Source organism: Aedes albopictus, chromosome 2 (assembly GCF_035046485.1).
Source record: "Aedes albopictus strain Foshan chromosome 2, AalbF5, whole genome shotgun sequence".
Classification (NCBI taxonomy): Eukaryota; Metazoa; Arthropoda; class Insecta; order Diptera; family Culicidae; genus Aedes; species Aedes albopictus.
The window spans coordinates 189,652,179-189,671,652 of NC_085137.1; the positions used below are offsets into that span (position 1 = coordinate 189,652,179).

The 19,474-nt window shown below is 42.6% G+C and overlaps 2 protein-coding genes across 3 annotated transcripts; one reads left to right on the forward strand and one right to left on the reverse strand.

Annotated features, from left to right (window-relative positions):
* Positions 1-853: 853 nt before the first annotated feature.
* LOC109419069 (probable aminopeptidase NPEPL1) lies at positions 854-2,867 on the forward strand. Of its 2 annotated transcripts, XM_062850863.1 has the most exons (3): positions 854-993; positions 1,064-1,742; positions 1,826-2,867. In XM_062850863.1, the coding sequence occupies exons 2-3, from the start codon at positions 1,101-1,103 to the stop codon at positions 2,750-2,752; spliced, it is 1,569 nt and encodes a 522-aa protein (XP_062706847.1). In that variant the 5' UTR covers positions 854-993; positions 1,064-1,100; the 3' UTR covers positions 2,753-2,867. The 2 variants fall into 2 exon arrangements, with proteins under 2 accessions (XP_062706847.1, XP_029729409.2); XM_029873549.2 differs by lacking the exon at positions 854-993 and having other exon boundaries at positions 1,000-1,742.
* A 9,934-nt stretch (positions 2,868-12,801) lies between these two features.
* LOC109419043 (ankyrin repeat domain-containing protein 49) lies at positions 12,802-13,862 on the reverse strand. The gene is made up of 2 exons (XM_019693259.3): positions 13,559-13,862; positions 12,802-13,504 (listed from the first exon to the last, which is right to left on the reverse strand). The coding sequence occupies exons 1-2, from the start codon at positions 13,740-13,742 to the stop codon at positions 12,993-12,995; spliced, it is 696 nt and encodes a 231-aa protein (XP_019548804.3). The 5' UTR covers positions 13,743-13,862; the 3' UTR covers positions 12,802-12,992.
* Between the last annotated feature and the right edge of the window lie 5,612 nt (positions 13,863-19,474).

The following is a 19,474-nucleotide window of genomic DNA, read 5'->3' on the forward strand; positions in this document are numbered from 1 at the left end:
AAGAAGAAGAAGAAGAACGATGGTATTATGAAAAAATCCTATCCCTATAACACAGGGGAAGATTTTAAAATGCCTCTATAAAATCTAAAACAAAATCTAATTAAAAACGTTTTGATGTACGGTGTTAGACTTTGGACGAACTACATATTGAACGTATAAATTTAAATTTAACATTTTTTTCATGATAAGGTACTTAATTTGTAGTCCGTTCAAAGTCTAACACCGTACATCAAACCGTTTTTAATTAGATTTAGTTTTAGATTTTATAGAGGCATTTTAAAAACTTCCCCTGTGTTATAGGGATATAGGATTTTTTTAAAACACCATCGTTCTTCTTCTTCTTCTTCATGCAACAACAAATCACCAATACGATTTGTATTTACAAAGTTATGATGATCTGTCCTTAGGTGTCCCATCTTGCCCCGCTCCACCCTATATCCACTCAAAAATAAACGAATTCAAAAGTATAATCGGCTTAAACCCACGGTGGAACATCAATTAGCTAATTCATAAGCATTAATCCATACTGCACAATTTGTCATAAAAAATATCAAATTTCAATCACGTTGCACAATAGCAACCACACGTTTATCGGCATCTGCGTGCAATGTCAAGTCACTGTTGATCGTAGACATCTGTCCGATGAGTAGAATTCTGTATTCGGCGCTGGCAAACGTAATCCGTGCTGCCAGAACATCTTATTCCTACAACACGATTTCGACGTATTTTTGTTTGAGCATAAACGTCTGTTCTCTGTGCCAAAGTTTGAAATAAATATGTAAATCCCTTTTCAAATGTTGTTCCAAGTTTCTTTAACGCAGCCAAATCAGCTATTAAATTTTACAAACGCAGCCAAACGTCAAAGCCGGCCATCATCAATCACAGTGTCAGAGTGCATAATGCAGTTTTGCGCGCTGCATCAAAATAATCTGCATTTTCATTGACCGAACGCCCCCAAATCGAGTCATCGTCGTCAAATACTGATAAAAGCAGGTCAGTCGAAGATAACAGTGTCTTTTAATCCAAATAATCAATCAATCAACAGCTCAATTACTTCCAATAGGAGATAAAGAAAGCAGTAGGATTTTGCACCCCTCGTGATGAGCAAGCTCTGCTTCCACCGGGAGCTTCAGCCGGCCGATCCGCACCAAACGCCGGTGCTGATCGTCGGTCAACAGCGGCATCTGGCCGAGCTTAAGTTCGATCGGGTCCGTTGCAAGCTGGATCCACGCGTATCAGAGGATACTTTCACCAAGGCCATCTCGTACTTGCAGCCGGCTCCGACCGATACCTGCTCGCTGTATTTGGACTTGGCCAAAGTGGCCGCTCTGCCTGTGAAAGCCTCCCGGCATAATTCCGAGTCTAGAGCCCATGCGCTTACTAAGGTGGTGCAGACGAATTCGTCCGGGGTAACCGAATCGATTGTAGTGGTCTGCGAGCGGGAATGCCTATTTGCGTCCGGATGTGCCGTGGCCAGAGCTTTTCCGTTGTACAGCCGGAAGACCAGTAAGGGCGGTACCAATGGCGATCCGGCCATTCCGAAGCCTGCCACCGTCAACGTGGAGTTTGTTCTGATAGGAGGAGGAGAACTGTCGGAGCAGGATGTTAAGGTGATCGAGAATGCGGCCAGCGGCATCCGTTTGACGGCGAATATTGTGGATGCGCCGTGCAATGAGATGAATGTTTCCGGATTCCTGGCGGAGATCGATAAGGTGGCCAAGGAACTGAAACTGAAACCGAAGGTTAGTCAGACGACTGTTTGTGCTACATTATCCAATAGGTTTCTCTTCAAATGTTGTTTCTATCATTATCAATATTCTTACAGGTTATCCGTGGCGAACAGCTGAAGGACAAAGGCTTCGGAGGAATATACGGTGTGGGGAAAGCAGCGGCTGACCCTCCCGCGCTTGCCGTGTTGTCCTATGAGCCGGAAGGTGCAACCGAAACCGTGGCTTGGGTCGGCAAGGGTATCGTCTTCGATACCGGTGGTCTTAGCATCAAGGGTAAGACGGCTATGCCAGGCATGAAGCGGGACTGTGGAGGAGCTGCCGCCGTTCTTGGAGGATTTTACGCTGCGGTAAAGAGCGGTTTCAAGCAAAACCTGCATGCCGTGTTCTGCCTGGCGGAGAACGCCGTTGGTCCCAATTCGACGCGTCCGGACGACATTCACACGTTGTACTCGGGATGTACGGTTGAGATTAACAATACCGATGCCGAAGGTCGCCTGATTTTGGCCGATGGCGTGTGCTATGCTGACAAGGATTTGAAGGCCAAGGTGATCCTGGACATGGCTACCCTGACAGGAGCCCAAGGTATTGCTACAGGTAAATATCACGGTGCTATCCTCACTAACAGCGGCTCCTGGGAAAATAAGGCGCTGATAGTTGGCCGCCAGACGGCCGATCTGCTGTCGCCGGTTCCGTACTGTCCGGAGCTTCACTTTAGCGAATTCACCTCCGCCGTTGCCGATATGAAGAACTCGGTCATGGACCGTGGTAACGCTCAGGTCAGCTGCGCCGGTTTGTTCATCGGAGCTCATCTGGGCTTCGAGTATGACGGTGTCTGGATGCATGTCGATATGGCATCACCGGTACATTGTGGTGAACGGGCCACCGGATATGGCGTTGCTTTGTTGGTCGGTCTGTTTGGCCATCACAGCAAGGCAGAGCTGCTCCAAAAGGTTGCCGCAGCCGCCAAATGTGGATCAGATTGCGATTTGGAACCAACCTTGAAGAAGGCTCGTGTCGACTGAATGCAGAATTTCTTCCCCGGTAGGTAGTTATAAACGATTTTATATGAATTTATAATGTAGTTTTTCTATCCACTTTTCATGAGAGTAAATAAACGTATGATTTACATCAAATAGATATCATCGTGTGAGCAATGATATTAATTTCACATTTCTGGAGCAACATTTGAAAAGGGCATACAAGCATTGGTAAACAATGACTTCACACGTCGCTCCTGAGCCCCCCTCAGCTTATTCACAAAAACTAAGACCGTTATCAGATAGAGCAAACATCGATCTTTCGGATAACGGTGTTCATTTGCGTGGGCGGGCTGCTGTTATGCCCTACGGAGCGTTTTAGAAAAAAAACACAAGACCTCTTGGGCCCTTTTCAAATGTTGCTCCAGATTTCAAATATCGTTTCTTGACTGGACAAAATTGACCAGCTAGTGAACCAAACTCGATCAGGTAGGTACTGTCACGGTCGCCATGTGTTAGTATTAGGCGCCATACCTTTTGATGGAGAAAGCGAGAAGCATTTCTGGATTATCGAGGTCGGTATCGGAAAAAGTGAAGGCTATGAAAAGTAACCTCCAAAACGGATCGAATTGTGGTAAAAGTCCATCAAATATCGTTTTTGGATAGCATGCTTCTGAACTGAGATAGTAGCAGCATTTGTAGCAGTTTAAGGAAACTATCGTTTGTTTGAGTGTAAATTGAGTTAGGAGTGTGGACTGTGCTGAACTCAAAAGAGGAAAAGGATAAAGGTTAGGATTGCTAACAATGCAATGAGGCATTATTTCCGTTAGCAACAGGCCATCAAGAGTGGCAGACATTTTGTAATCAGATAAAGTTGAAATAAAGTTTTCATTCGCAGTAGGTAACGTGAAATTCGAAGGCTACAATATCAAATCACTGGAAAATCTGTTCTCCAATGATGAATTTGGACACCACTCCCAAAGACCTCAGGAGAATCCGAAAAAAAACCTCAGCATGTTGACCGAGTAAAGTCGGGGCAAAACGACAGAAAAAACTGCTAAATCAGATCTTCTGTATATTCTTCCCTAGAAGCCCAGCATGCAGTCAGATCACTTCTTCTTCAGAATTCCGTTGCAAAAACTATATGAAAAGTCGCTTTATTTTATTCGGAAACGACAAACGAATAGTCTCATCATAACACATTCGACGCAACTCTCGAATTCTCATTCATCGAACGTAACGCCAGACACCAAGCCAGACTTCAGTTGATTCACACTGAATATATTGAGATGACCCATCCTACAATACCTCAATTGTAGTCGGAGCCTCAATTGCAGACTAGATGATACGCACGCCAAAGGACTTTCCTGCGCTCTTATCTTCATCGAACTTGGACAGACCTTTACGAATGTCATGAATGCCGGTTGCAATTACTGTTCTGCTCGGAATGGTCACCTTCTTCACACCATATTTGCTGACATGGCCTCTATGGACAATCTGGCTCACTGATAATAGACTATTCGACATCTCCGGCGTATACTTCACATTGTTGACTTCGATGAGAGATTCGTCCGGACAACACCTGGCTGCTAGCTTGACGACTCCAGATGCTTCGATATTCAGTGTCTTGTTTGCTACTAGTACGGTTCCAGTTGCCGGTCGTTGATTCATCAACAAGTTCTTGTTTATTCTAGCAGATATTCCACTCCTCATTGTTTGTTGATGAACAATCCCGTGGCTTTGGCTATATGGGTGTGCGTACTTACCAACAAACGCAGTTTTGTCCTCCGAGGATGAACGAACTTGCTGTAGCAGTTTTGTTTCGATAACATCGCCAGTGCCACTCATCGGATATCTTTAACCCACCATCAGTCGCTTGCGTGTACTGAGTACACGCGTCTCAGAAAAATGCAAAAAAATAATCGAAATTCGCACCAAATTGAACCGGGTGTTGGTCCTATTCCAAGATCCACTCTTCTTCTTGTTAGTAAGGCAGAAAAAAAATGAAAAAATGCACGGAAAGTACTCGAAAAATACGTAATTCTAACCTCACATTTTAAATGTGTACTCAGTACACCGGCGCGACCGCTGGTGTAACTTTTTTGTGAACCAGACCGTTACACGAGCGGTCGCGTCGTGTACTCAGTACACGGCAAACGTTTTCAATTATGGTTTATACGCTTTACTAGATACAATGTTGGTGTCTTCGGCAAAAATGTCCAACTGGATAATGCGCGTCTGATAGTGGACATGTGGAACCGGTCAACACGATCTGGTCCTGTTCCGGGTGTCGGAATGGCCCTCGCGGGAACCTGTTTCGTGGACATTTCAGTTATGGCACCAAAACTAGGCATGCGACGGCTCTATCTTCATGATTTTTCATGTACATCATCTTAGTAACCATGAAAATGGCCAGTGACCTCCCTGGCTAACCCGTGGCCACCGGAATGTGCCCTGGAGGAACCTGTTACGAGGACATTTTGACCATGACACCAAAACTAGGCTTGCGACGGCTCTATCTTCATGATTTTCCAAATCAATTATTTTAGTAACCATGACAATGACCAGTGACCTCCCTGGCCAACCCGTGGCCACCGGAATGTGCCCTGGAGGAACCTGTTTCGAGGACATTATGAGCATGACACTGAAACTGAGCATGCGACGGCTCTATCTTCATGATTTTTCATATCCATCATCTTAGTAACCATGAAAATGGCCAGTGACCTCCCTGGCTAACCCGTGGCCAACGGAATGTGCCCTGGAGGAACCAGTTTCGTGGAAATTTTGGCTTTGACGCCAAAACTAGGCTTGCGACGGCTCTATCTTCCTGATTTTCCATATCCATCATCTTAGTAACCATGAAAAGGACCAGTGACCTCCCTGGCTAACCCGTGGCCAACGGAATGTGCCCTGGAGGAACCAGCTTCGTGGAAATTTTGGCTTTGACGCCAAAACTAGGCTTGCGACGGCTCTGTCTTCCTGATTTTCCATATCCATCATCTTAGTAACCATGAAAAGGACCAGTGACCTCCCTGGCCATCCCGTGGCCACTGGACTTTGCCTTGAAGGAACCTGTTTTGAGAACAAGGCACCAAAACTAGGCATGCAACTGCTCTATCTTTTTGATGTTATATATCCATCATCTAGGGTAAATCGCCAATTGTCACACACCTTAAAAACTCGCCAATTGTTGCACATCTCATAAGCAAAGCATGGAGTCTGCAACAATCAGCAAGTTTTCAAGATGTGCAATAATTGACGATTCACCCTAAGTAACCGTGAAAAAGACCAGCGCTCACGGTTCCTACTCTATATGAGGGTGGTCATGCATATAATTTTCGCTTATAGCATGGTGAATCCGTTAATTTGATACCTATTTCCCACCCAAAAGCGTTTATTGTATTGTATAAAAATATTTTCAATCTTGTTTTGTAATTTTCGGCTAGAAAGAAATAAAAAATAGTTTTTTTGCTTCACGGAGCCGAAATTTTTTGTTTTGTGGTTTTGGTTACCAACTGATTTTTATATACATTCCTCGGTATAACGTAGTCTCGACTCGATATTACGTAACTCAATATAACGTAACTTTTACCTCGATATAACGTAACCTTTTTATGGTTCCAATGTTTTGCTATTTGAATAATAAGCGTGATTCACGGAATAGACTTGATGATATTACGCTCCTCCTGGAACCAAGTCTGCTAGCTAGTTTAGCGTTATACGAACAATTTCGCAGTGATAGTTTTCGATGTCAGCAATTTTGTTTAGCTGCTTACTGCAACATGTTTACGTTTCACTTAACGAATGAAGTTGACTAACTGCAACGCCTGACAGATGTCATCAAGCCATCAATTGACGTAAAATGAACGTGATCTTCATGTGACTGTTCATAGGCCAGAGACACTTATTCACCTAGCGTGAATGAGGATAAAGCATCAGTTACTTTTGCATTCCGGTGGCCACGTTTTGGCCAGGGAGGCCACTGATCATTTTCATGATTACTAACATGATGGATATGAAGAATTATGAAGATAGAGCCGTCGCATGCCTAGTTTTGGTGTCATGGTAAAAATGTCCTCGAAACAGATTCCTCCAGGGCACATTCCGTTGGCCACGGGTTGACCAGGGAGGTCACTGGTCATTTTCATGGTTACAAAAATAATGGATATGGAAAATCATGAAGATAGAGCCGTCGCATGCCTTGTTTTGGTGTCATGGTCATAAAGTCCTCGAAACAGGTTCCTCCAGGGCACATTCCGGTGGCCACGGGTTGGCCAGGGAGGTCACTGGTCATTTTCATGGTTACTAAAAAAATTGGATATGGAAAATCATGAAGATAGAGCCGTCGCAAGCCTAGTTTTGGTGTCATGGTCACAATGTCCTCGAAACAGGTTCCCTCAGAGCATATTCCGGTGGCCACGGGTTAGCCAGGGAGGTCACTGGTCATTTTCATGGTTACTAAGATGATGGGTATGAAAAATCATGAAGATTGATCCGTCGCATGCCTTGTTTTGGTGTCATGGTCAAAATGTCCTCGAAACAGGTTCCTCCAGGGCACATTCCGGTGGCCACGGGTTAGCCAGGGAGGTCACTGGCCATTTTCATGGTTATTAAATAATTGATTTGGAAAATCATGAAGATAGAGCCGTCGCAAGCCTAGTTTTGGTGTCATGGTCACAATGTCCTCGAAACAGGTTCCTTCAGGGCACATTCCGGTGGCCACGGGTTAGCCAGGGAGGTCTCTGGCCATTTTCATGGTTACTAAGATGATGTACATGAAAAATCATGAAGATAGAGCCGTCGCAAGCCTAGTTTTGGTGGCATGGTCAAAATATCCTCGAAACAGGTTCCTCCAGGGCACATTCCGGTGGCCACGGGTTAGCCAGGGAGGTCACAGGCCATTTTCATGGTTACTAAGATGATGTACATGAAAAATCATGAAGATAGAGCCGTCGCAAGCCTAGTTTTGGTGTCATGGTCAAAATGTTCTCGAAACAGGTTCCTCCAGGGCACATTCCGGTGGCCACGGGTTAGCCAGGGAGGTCACTGGCCATTTTCATGGTTACTAAGATGATGTACATGAAAAATCATGAAGATAGAGCCGTCGCAAGCCTAGTTTTGGTGTCATGGTCAAAATGTCCTCGAAACAGGTTCCTCCAGGGCACATTCCGGTGGCCACGGGTTAGCCAGGGAGGTCACAGGCCATTTTCATGGTTACTAAGATGATGTACATGAAAAATCATGAAGATAGAGCCGTCGCAAGCCTAGTTTTGGAGTCATGGTCAAAATATCCTCGAAACAGGTTCCTCCAGGGCACATTCCGGTGGCCACGGGTTAGCCAGGGAGGTCACTGGCCATTTTCATGGTAACTAAGATGATGTGCATGAAAAATCATGAAGATAGAGCCGTCGCATGCCTAGTTTTGGTGTCATGGTCAAAATGTCCTCGAAACAGGTTCCTCCAGGGCACATTCCGGTGGCCACGGGTTAGCCAGGGAGGTCACTGGTCATTTTCATGGTTACTAAGATGATGTACATGAAAAATCATGAAGATAGAGCCGTCGCATGCCTAGTTTTGGTGCCATAACTGAAATGTCCACGAAACAGGTTCCCGCGAGGGCCATTCCGACACCCGGAACAGGACCAGATCGTGTTGACCGGTTCCACATGTCCACTATCAGACGCGCATTATCCAGTTGGACATTTTTGCCGAAGACACCAACATTGTATCTAGTAAAGCATATAAACCATAATTGAAAGCGTTTGTCGTGTACTGAGTACACGACGCGACCGCTCGTGTAACTTTTTTTGATGCGACTGATGGAGGGTTAATCCAATCCCGCGTAGTTGTTGCGCTGTTGAGATGATTTTGTTTACGTAGGAATCCATTGAATCGCGAACAAATCTAGGCCCAAGCGTCTACTGCTAACAGAAACGCATCTATTCTGTTTTAAATTTAAAACTTATAATCGTTTCAAATGATTTTCATTTTCATTTTGCAGCATTTGGTGGGGCAATGAGAGCGCAAGTCAGTCCAAAGCCGATGATAAGGAGGGGTAATGGCTGAATAGTCTTTGCTGACCACATAAACGCCATGGGATAGGAAAAGGGTATTTTGGTGTGGGATTAGGGTGTTGGTACAGACTTGACGATATCAATGCTGTTTAGATGCAAAATAATTTTAAGACTCAATAGTCCCTGGGCTTGGTTTATATCTTCCAGGAAGCATTGATTTTCGGCATATGACCATTGTACTTTGCAGTGTTGATTGGTTGAACTGAATGTAGATTCAATGGTAAATTTTAAAATCAGATAATTCAATCCTCTGATATAGTGATTCCAATTATACTACGGCAAAGTGTAACGGTATGTTGTCGAAATCACTTATGTACCGGGAAAATATAATTCCAAGCTGGTGAGAATATTACCACAGACAAACAGACGTAACACTCTTCAAAACGGCTTGGCACATGCATTTAACGATCAATTCAAATTTCATTTGATTTGCGCGATCATTCCACTAGAGGCGCTAGTGTTCGATCGCTTTGACGTTTGCCAGTGTACACGCTGCTGAATGATGCAAACGAAAATTACAGGCAATTTGTGTAGTAGTGTGCGTGTCAGCAAAACGTCAAATCGAAATCCATCATGGCCGACAGTGTCGCGCGCGGTTCTACCAACAGGTGGCAGTGTGCTCATGAAAATGACAGCAGGCAAAAGTTTTTGATGAATTTCCTCTAAGAGTTACGTCTGTTTGTCTGTGATATTACCACTGAGGGGGGTTATGAGCCCAGTCAGACCCTTGATGGGACAATAATGTGGGATAGTATATGGGAATACCATTGAAAGTGGTAATAATCTCCGAGGCTTATGAAATCCGACAGGGCGCGTGCATTAGGCTGCGGATCTATGCTAAGGGAGATCAGTATAGTGCCATGGCATTCCCACGCACTAACCCACAATGCCCATTCAGGGTTCTGACTGGGCCTATTACCCTCCCTCAGTTTGTAATATTCTCACCAACTTGGAATTCTATTTTCCCGATACATAAACTGCCTCGATTCGCACAACAGTCCCATGTGAATAGGAAACCCAGCAAACATGGGACTGTTATGCGAATAGGGGCAGTAAATGACTTCGACAAATGTTCGATATAGGGTATGTGTACCGTTCCTTGGCCTAATATGCCAGCCGCTTTGACAATTTTGACCATAACTCGTGAATTAATAGCAGTATAAATGATGTCTTCACTCTATCACGCACTCTAGGCAGTGCATGTTTCTGCAATTGGAAGTAAACTAGCATAAATATTCAAGAACTTACTTAATTACGTTGAAAAAAATCGATGCGATGGTATGCAACGTTGGTCTACGGTACAAAAATTGGCCTATTAGTGGATACAACGTTGGCCTATTGCTTTCCAAACGCTAGAACCACTTGTTCTATAATTTTTTAATATTTCTGCTGAAGTATTATCACTGTTTGTTCACCAATCTTGCTTTCAAATTACATTTTCGGAGTCAAATTTTCACATAACTATAAAGAAATAACTTAAACTAAAGTTCTTTCTTAATTTAGTAACGAAAACAATGCAACTCCATTTTTGTGTTATATTTCAACAGTCACCGCACACAAAATCTTCCTTCCCGTTCGTTCTTTCTGGTTCAATCGCAAGCAATGTGGTTGACGTTACTTTTTCGGTGTTGTTGACGTCACTTTACTGATGGGCCAAGATTTGGGTACATAGTGAAAAAAATGTCCTCAATATTCGGCCCACATTTAATTTGTAAAATAGTTATTTTTCTTTGAAAACAAATATACAAGATCATAATAGCGTCTTTGACCGTCGCATAAAATGTTCAGTTATCGAAAAGTCAATTCGAAATGTTCCAGAATCAGGCCATTTATGATCATGTATATAGACTACCCAATAAGCCGAAGAATCATGGCGTCTACAAAAGCTAAACAAAGTGACATTTTCATTCAATTTTAATGCTCCAAAATGCTAAAATTGAAACGAAATGTTACAGTTGTGTGGCGCATAGCTTTTCCGATCTCCAGTTATGCGTGTTTGTTTGAGTTTTTGGTTAACGTTAAGATAGGCCGAATGAGGGGCCAACGAAGCATCCCGATACCCTACTAGTCAGCAGCATGATCAGTATAACTATATCAGATGACTTGAAGATCTGATTTTTACAGAACTGTTTGCCATTGCTTATAGGTACATTCAGCTATTGCAATCATTACTACAAAGCACATCGGCCACATGCCCAAAATCAAAGCTTCCTGGAAGATATAATCTAAGCCCAGGGAAATTTATTTATGTAAATTTCTGACGAAATTTGAGGAAAAGATAACCTTAAAATTTTACTTAGTAGAACATTCTAGCCGTTTCATTAGAATAATGTGGACGTCTGTTGAGAAATTTTTGCTAAAGTAGGTACTTTAACAGAAATTTCTGGTGAAATTGTTGTTCCTTTCAAGGAGAAGCTTCAGAACTTCTTATAACAATTGCTGACACATTTCTTGAGAAAATTTCTCATTTAATGTTTGGATGGAATTGTATTTGCATAAGTTCTGATGAAATCAATAGAAAACTTCTAGATGTTCACAGCTATTCTGCTATTCTGCTATTATCAACGCATCCCCTGGCTTTCGCCCATCTGCGTTGTCTTTTCACTAGGCAATACGTCTACCAATTGATGTTTATGGGCTTGCCGGACCAAGTCATGTAGCTAAGCCAAACACCCCACCTACAACTGTTGGGAAGGCACCATTGTCCCGCCCACTGGTCTTTTACAGCTAGTTGTAGGTGCATGTGTGTTAGTGTTGGTGTATTGTAGGCGCCAACTCGTTCTAATCCACTCTGATTGCTAACACCCTATTGAACCATTACCCTTAAATCTGGCAATCTATGAAATAGAATGAGTTAAGCGCGTGTACATAATAGTCAGTTAATCAAACAAGGAATATTAGTATTAAAGCGAAGATACAATGAAGCAACGCCCCGAACCTCGAGAGCACAAACCCCAAGAACCAAATGACAGGCTGCGCGAACAGTCGATCGACTGGCCACCACCAGTGAATAACCAATCGAGCAAACCCTCCAGCACAAACCGCCACTAGCTCTCCCGACCTGCGCCCAACAAATCCGAGGCATAGCCCAGCCATAGCTTCACCTTAAAACCAAAATGTAGATTGCAGAGCACAATACTCCCCAAGTAACCACTCAGCTCGGGCCGCAAATCACGCACAACACGTGACAAATAAGACAAACATTACCCCGCCCGTACAACCGAAACCGACCTAGAGTAGAGAAGGGTCTCTTTCCACTCCAACCCGGACTCAACTGCACCCACAGGGTAGCGCACCCCACACACACTGCACTCATTCATCCCTCACGACCCGAGCCGCACGGTCACCTGGGTTGCTTCTATCTGCATGACCTCACCCAATCCGTAACGCAGAGTTTAAATCCCTCTCTTGCATTACAAAGCAGTCCCTCTTCCCAAAGTTTGTGCGTGGTATAAATGAGATTATAAAGCTGAAGAAATCGTCACCAACACAACCGCCAACAATGAGCACTCAATGGTGTCGGCAGAATCAATGACGAACCCCTCAGTCCCAAACCCAATTATCCTACACTACCCAAGTAACCACAATGCTGAAGCCGTACGCACTGCACATACGAAGTTAGTACATACAGACCTACCAGCACCGCCTAAATAAACCACCAAGGCCGAACACAAGCGAAAAGCGGCACCACCACTGTTGAACCACGACTATACCAGTAGGTATAATCGCAATTAAGCAATCGTAGATCCATTCCCCGCTCCTACTCAGCCCTAACGATCCATAGCAATGCTTGTCAATATATGCACCCCACACACGCAACCCCCACAACCCAACAGTATGGTCACTTGAGTATCCCTGGGATTTTGATTACATGATGGTCAGGGATCACAGCCATCAAAACGTTCCACACTTTGCCAGGGCTTGCGACCTGTAACCATGATGATTTCCGCTATGGGAAACCATGATGGCTAGCGGTGTTAAAAAAAAAAAAAAAAAACTTCTAGATGTTCACAGCTTAAAATTAAAACGGCTAAGCTAGCAAACGCTAGAAATATCAATATTTTGTTTTAGGAAATGAATAAGCTTTAGACTGAATAAGTGATATTCACCACACATTACAAAATCGTTTTCTACAATGAAATAAATATTTGTATTGCTATGATTACTTACCCATTAACGCCCTAAAATCACGTTGCCAAAAACATCGTAGCCTAATCCAGCATACCAGTTTCCACGGTCAAAGCTGACTGAGCCATAGCGAACAGCGGAAACGCAAGGCCACTTTTCTTGGCAATGTCGGCTGCCTTCTCTCCAGAGTTGTTCACCAAATCCGGTTGGATCCGATCGTCCATCAGCAGCGTCACCAGAGTGCTGCGAGCATTGGACACACTGGCAGCAATGTGCAACGGAGTTTGACTTCCATGAGAGGTCGCATTAACGTCCGCCCCGTGCTGCAACATCAGAGCGACACATTCGGCATTGTTCCACTTGCAGGCCGAATGCAACGGCGTCCAGCCCAGTTCGGTTTGGGCATTTGGGTCGGCTCCGTTCCGCAGCAGCAGTTTGGCCATTTCCACGTTGTTGTTGTAGCAGGCCTTGTGCAGCGGAGTGTACCCATCGTTGTCAACGGCACTGACCACCGACGGTTTTTTGGCGAGCACCTGTTCGAGAACCTCAAGCTTATCTTCTCCGGCTGCCCACAGTGCTAGTCGTTCCAACGAAGCTGCAAGAATATTCCATTTATTAAACCATTTCTCAGTACAAATAAGAGCCTTACCTTCAGGATTTTGATCCTCCTCGATCAGATCATCCGGGTCGTCCCAACCACTGGTAAACATTCCCCGCGGTGTTTTACGCATTTTTTCCTCCAAATCTTCCAGTGTCTCTATTTCGTCCCGTTTGTCATCTTCAATTTCCTGGGCTATTTTCTCCCACTCGGAGCCGGATTTTTGCATCGCCATTGGTTTAGTTTTCACTGATTTTCTGGGAATTAAAATCAGGGATTTTTTGAATGGATTTCGGATCAAAATGCGCGCAGCAACTGCACATTTTCTGAATTTCTGATTTTGTTTCGGTTATCAACCCACCGTGGCGCTAAAAGTCAAAACATATTTATATCGTAACATTTCAAAATGACTTATTATAAATTTATCAAGCACTCAGCCAAATTTAACACTGGGGAAAAGTCCTTACTTCAAATTCACATTCTGACACATATTTTTAAAGTGCCCCACACACGTTTGCATGTGCGTGACAGTAGTTTGACACATTTCCTATGGGAAAACTGTCAAAAAAACGCAAACCTCGACGGAACGGACGCTATGTGTTCCAGGCTTAACCCTCGAGTAATCGCGCTGTTGTATTTAATCACAGACAAACAGACGTAACTCTTAGAGGAAATTCATGAAAAACTTTTGCCTGGTGTTATTTTCATGAGCGCACTGCCACCTGTTGGTAGAACCGCGCACGACACTGTCGGCCATGATGGATTTCGATTTGACGTTTTGCTGCCACGCACACTACTACACAAATTGCCTGTAATTTTCGATTGCATCATTCAGCAACGTGTACACTGGCAAACGTCAAAGCGATCGAACACTAGCGCATCTGGTGGAACGATCGCGCAAATCAAATGAAATTTGAATTGATCGTTAAATGCATATGCCAAGTCGTTTTGAAGAGTGTTACGTCTGTTTGTCTGTGATTTTATACAACACGTTGAAAAATCTGTTCTCTGCATTAGCGTGGTGCTGGCGGGAGTGTCCAACCGCGCGAGTTTCGGAAGGTTGATTTTCTAAGAATATCAGGCCAAACATGTCTAAAGGTCCTATCTGCAGAAGAGAGGCTCTCTTTAGTTTCCCTCTCTTTCGTTAATATCTCAGCTGTTTATTTGTATTATTGTCGCGCTTATCTTAGATTCTCAGCAAGCTGCGTTCGAAACGCGCAGCCTCAGATCGCGCCAGACCGCGCACGTATGATTTGTACACGGTGTGCACCTTGGCTAAAACTTTTTTGCAGCCGCCGGGTGGAGCTGTCAGCCGCCGTGTAGAAATCAAAACGGGCGCAATCTTATGGCGGCTGACTCAGATCAGCAGGATCTGAGTGATTAAGCTAGGATTCACAATATGATTGCCTCCTTGCATTGAACGATGGTCAAAACAATCGTCTTTTGATTTGTACTGCAAAAATAGTTGAAAAGTGTACCATTACATTGCAATAATTGAAAGAGAAAGTGAACAAAGAGAGCCTCTCAAATGCAGATAGGACCTATTGAAATGTTTGGCCTGATATACCTAGTACGAATTTGGTATTTTTTGCACTAAAAATTGCATTTATTTTATTACGCCTGAATCGATACCCGATAATGCTAAATACACCCAATACTATGCGCCTTGAATTGGTATCAGTTTCAGAATCGCTGTTTACTTTAGCCCTGTTTGGAATTCAGTTTCGCAATTTTACTATCGCCGTGTTTACGTTTCTTAAACAAAATACCAGGAGTGGAAGGCGTTATTATTCTTGTTTTTGTTTCGTGCCACATAGAATGGAATTACAGTAGACGTTTTCTCGGTGCAAACGGTTTAACTGCAATGCTTTTTAACTGCCAGTCCACTAAGTGCACCATTTTTGCAGTTATCGCACCGCTATCTGTCAAAAACGAAACTTCAACAGAGTTACGATGTTTTTCAGACGCACTACAGCTGCATTTTGATGTTTTTGAGTGCATTCTGGCTGCGTCCAACAGTAATTGACAACTCAAGTTGTTTGACGGCTGTCAGCCGTTGCAGCAAGCGTTGCAGTTAGCGAATTTCATTCGGTAACTGAAACGTAAACATGTTGCACTTATCGAACGTCTATAGACATAGCACATCTAGCAGCGTCCGGTATCAAATATATGTACTGCAATGATGGAGGGCAGTATGCAGGGTTGTGCAGTTTCAGGATGGTTAATGTCGAACGACACTCGCTTTAATCATCACTTCATACGACAAACGCAGACCATCAAAACATATTCGATTCACGCAAAAGCCACTCAAGCCAGCCCTCGTTCCATGCATAGTCAACCACATCCAACAGCAGCGATCGTCTCTTATTTTCGAACCACACGATGAAATGCCGAAGCGAGTTTTTGTTCTACGCCTTGCATTCATATTCAGGGCTTGCTATGTTTGTGTTTGTTGCGCTATGCAATACTACTTAACAAATTGTCCTTCATCCTGGCCCTTTCAGATGAGAGTCACCCAGCAGTGAGTGACATCCCGGTCAACCATTTCTTTAAAAATCTTTACATTTCTTTATTTCGATCTTTAAAGACATTCATAATCGAAATCGATAGCGATCGTCATCGTTTCTTGAAGATTGCTAAATAAACTTGAAGTGTAATCGTGAACATTATATAAAGATATATATCAAACTATCGATATCGGTCTTTGTCGATGTGTAGATACCGACGGATAACGATTTCTATTGATACTTCGATACTGTCGTCTGTCATTGGCAATTTACGATCATCAAGTTTGTTGTTCTTTGCATTAAAAAAAATGAAAAAAAAATCAAGTTGGAGGTTCACCACCCGGATAAAAACTGACCATAGGGTGTTTGGTGAAAACCATTCCTGCACCATACAGTGTACCAGCTACAATAAAGTGTATTGTAATGAAATGGCTCGCTATACTATACATTTACATTGGATTTTTATGTAAAAATATATCATACTGTTTTTCTTACGTTTGAACCATTCACTTTTCCGAAACATTATTTTTCCGTGAATTTTTAATTATTTATTCAGTTTAAGATTTTTTCCGTGCTTTGTTTTGTTGATGTTTGTGACTTTTTTTATGCAAAGGAAAGGAAAGAGAAAAAAGTGAATAAGTTGAAACATCGATTTAAGGGCGGACGGGACGGTCGGGGAAATATCCGCCATTGCTCTGTTGCTACTAAGATGGTAATCTCAGATTCTACTTCATATTTTGCAACAAAAATCTATCACTGTGTATGCTCACTTGCAGTGCATATGCTGATTGTTTTTCAGCATCTTCAGTGCGATAGAACTCGAGATTACCATCTTCAAAATCGCGAGGCAAATTGTTAGAAAGAGAGGCAAGATAGGAAAAATAACACGGCGTCCCGTTTCACCTTAAAGTCAATAACATGTTTAAATCAGTGGTAAATCAGATGTCCTAAGAACTGCAGGTCCAAGCAGGGTTCCAAGAGATATGGTGTGGTATGGTAGGTGTGTAGGGTGCGATGAGAGAAATACGAATGTAGGCCAACCCGGAAAGATGCAGGTCAGATTACCGTAAATCAGTGGATGAGTTCAACACTATTCTTTCGGTAGTTTTCTCGTCTTCTCTCACTTGCCTTCGACCACAATCGAATCAAATGCGATTGACAAACTTTATCTTTGACGTAGAGCCATCTTTAACATATGGACTGAACCAGTCTTGTAAACATTCGACATTTTTCACTACCTTCATTTCGATGCCGCAGTCGGGTGTCAGCTTGCTCTGTTACATTCATGCGCTACTGTTACCTCTTACACACAACACGAGCGGTAGGACGAAGGTCAATAAACATAGAAAAGGGCCAAATTAATGTCGTCTGACACGATGACATTTGTCTAATTCTAGCTTTTCGCATGGATTTTAGCCAATTCCGATTATGAATGTTAATATTAGTTTATTCTTGTTTGTTGAATTGAATACAACACACATATGGCCATCACAGCTCTCATTGTGGAAGAAGACAGGAATAACAAAAGCCGAACCGTCTCCCGAAGACGCAATCGTGGTCAAGTGCATTCGTTTGACATTTTTGTTTCGTACGGTAGTTTGATTGCTTGTGTTGCGAATGTCGGAGTCAAAGACAGCCGAATATCGACGAAAAGGTGTAAATGACTGTGATCTCTAACAAGACTGGACTGGACTGAACACTGAAATGACTTCTAATATAGGTTCGTCTGCTGGTTCGCTTTTTAACCTAACTTATATTTGAATCGAACTTGACAGTTTTCCATGAGTTGTTATGTATTTCAAACTGTAGTCAAACTGGTGCCTCAATATTGCAATAACGGTTAAGCACGCTGTAATGATACTTATGTACCTCGTCACCCACTTCATGCAACTACATTAGTGGTCTAATAACACTTAGCGCGCTCGGCATAGTTCCATCATGCCGCTCAAAGTGTTGCCACAAATAATGCTTAGTTTGCAAAACCCAGTTATCTGGCTGGTGGGGCATGGGAGCCTAAGCTTCAACTGTTCATGCAATCAGAGACTACTCAGACTTAGACGTGGGCGATCGTGGGTTATCGAAAACGCTCTGGAGAATTTCCAAAGCGCATTCTTATAAATCTAGTAAGCCTAAGGTGCCATTAACAGGAGGAAAATGACAAGATAATATAACAATATATGGTTTATGTAATGTAAAACAATACAACATAACAAAAGAGAACCATTCCAAAACCATTTGATTAAATGTATAACCAGTAGTGAAATTACAATTAAAAACAATTTATTTACGGTACATTTTATTGTTTGAGACCATTCATGTACCATACAATGTACGGTATATTTAAACCCACGTATCAGTATTTTGAACAATTTATTAACAATAAAATGTATGGTTTTGCAAAAAAATATATATGGAGAAAAATATATTTTTATATTGTTACGATACTTAACAACCTGTATAATATATTGTAAAAATCTTATTTACAATTCACGGTATAGGTGTCTACATTACATCTTATTGTTTTTGTATTTTTTATTTTTACAGTGGTGTCTATTGTAAGAATATGGTTCTAAATAGTACTGTTACAATACAACGTTCGGTTTTTCTACTGTATTTTTTATTCGGGCAGCTCACGGGAGGTTACTTTTTTTTGTATAGTCTTGCTTATAAGCAAATGAAATGAAAATGAATATGAAAATGGGAACAATCCCGCAAAAAAGACCGTTGCACTTTTTTCGGTTTGAGCACGATTAACTAAACATTGAGTAAAATAATCTCGCGTTATACAAGCTCAGTTTAACATGATATGTTTAATTTGATTACTTCTTAAACTGAGCCTTGTGTAAATCAATAGAATCATAAAAATGATTAGAATTTAATCCTTTTGTGTTTTGTTATGATTCTGAGTGTATGCTAGTATCGAACCCGGGTTATTTGAAGCTTATAAGCTGTGACGTCCTTGTTGGTGGTACTGGTTCCTCTGGTCTACGGCTGCGGTTGAGAAGTTTGCTGGTAAAAGGTAAACATATTCTACATATTGGCGGTACTCAACATATTAAAGCGAAATTTACAACATATCCCCCAACTTGTTTTCAGGTCTTTGTGTTTCCTCTTCTGTACAAGATGCCGCGAATCCTACCACGAGTTCTGAAGAAAGGAGCTAGGGCAAGACCGAGAGCACGTCGCCGGAAAATCCAAGAACCACAGTTATCTACAGCCGATTCGTCGAAGCAGCCTACCTATCCAGACAATTTTCAGCTAAATAATCATGACTCCGATTCGTCCACAACTAGCTCCACTTCCGACGATGATTTTATGGAAGTAGAGTTGTAACGAACGCGAATCAATCAATTTGCATTTCAAACTCAAGTTGTCATTTTCCTTAAGTTATACAGCGCACCGCATGGCATATTGTTAGTTGCAATATGCGCATAGTTGATAATTCTCTGCTACCCAAGAC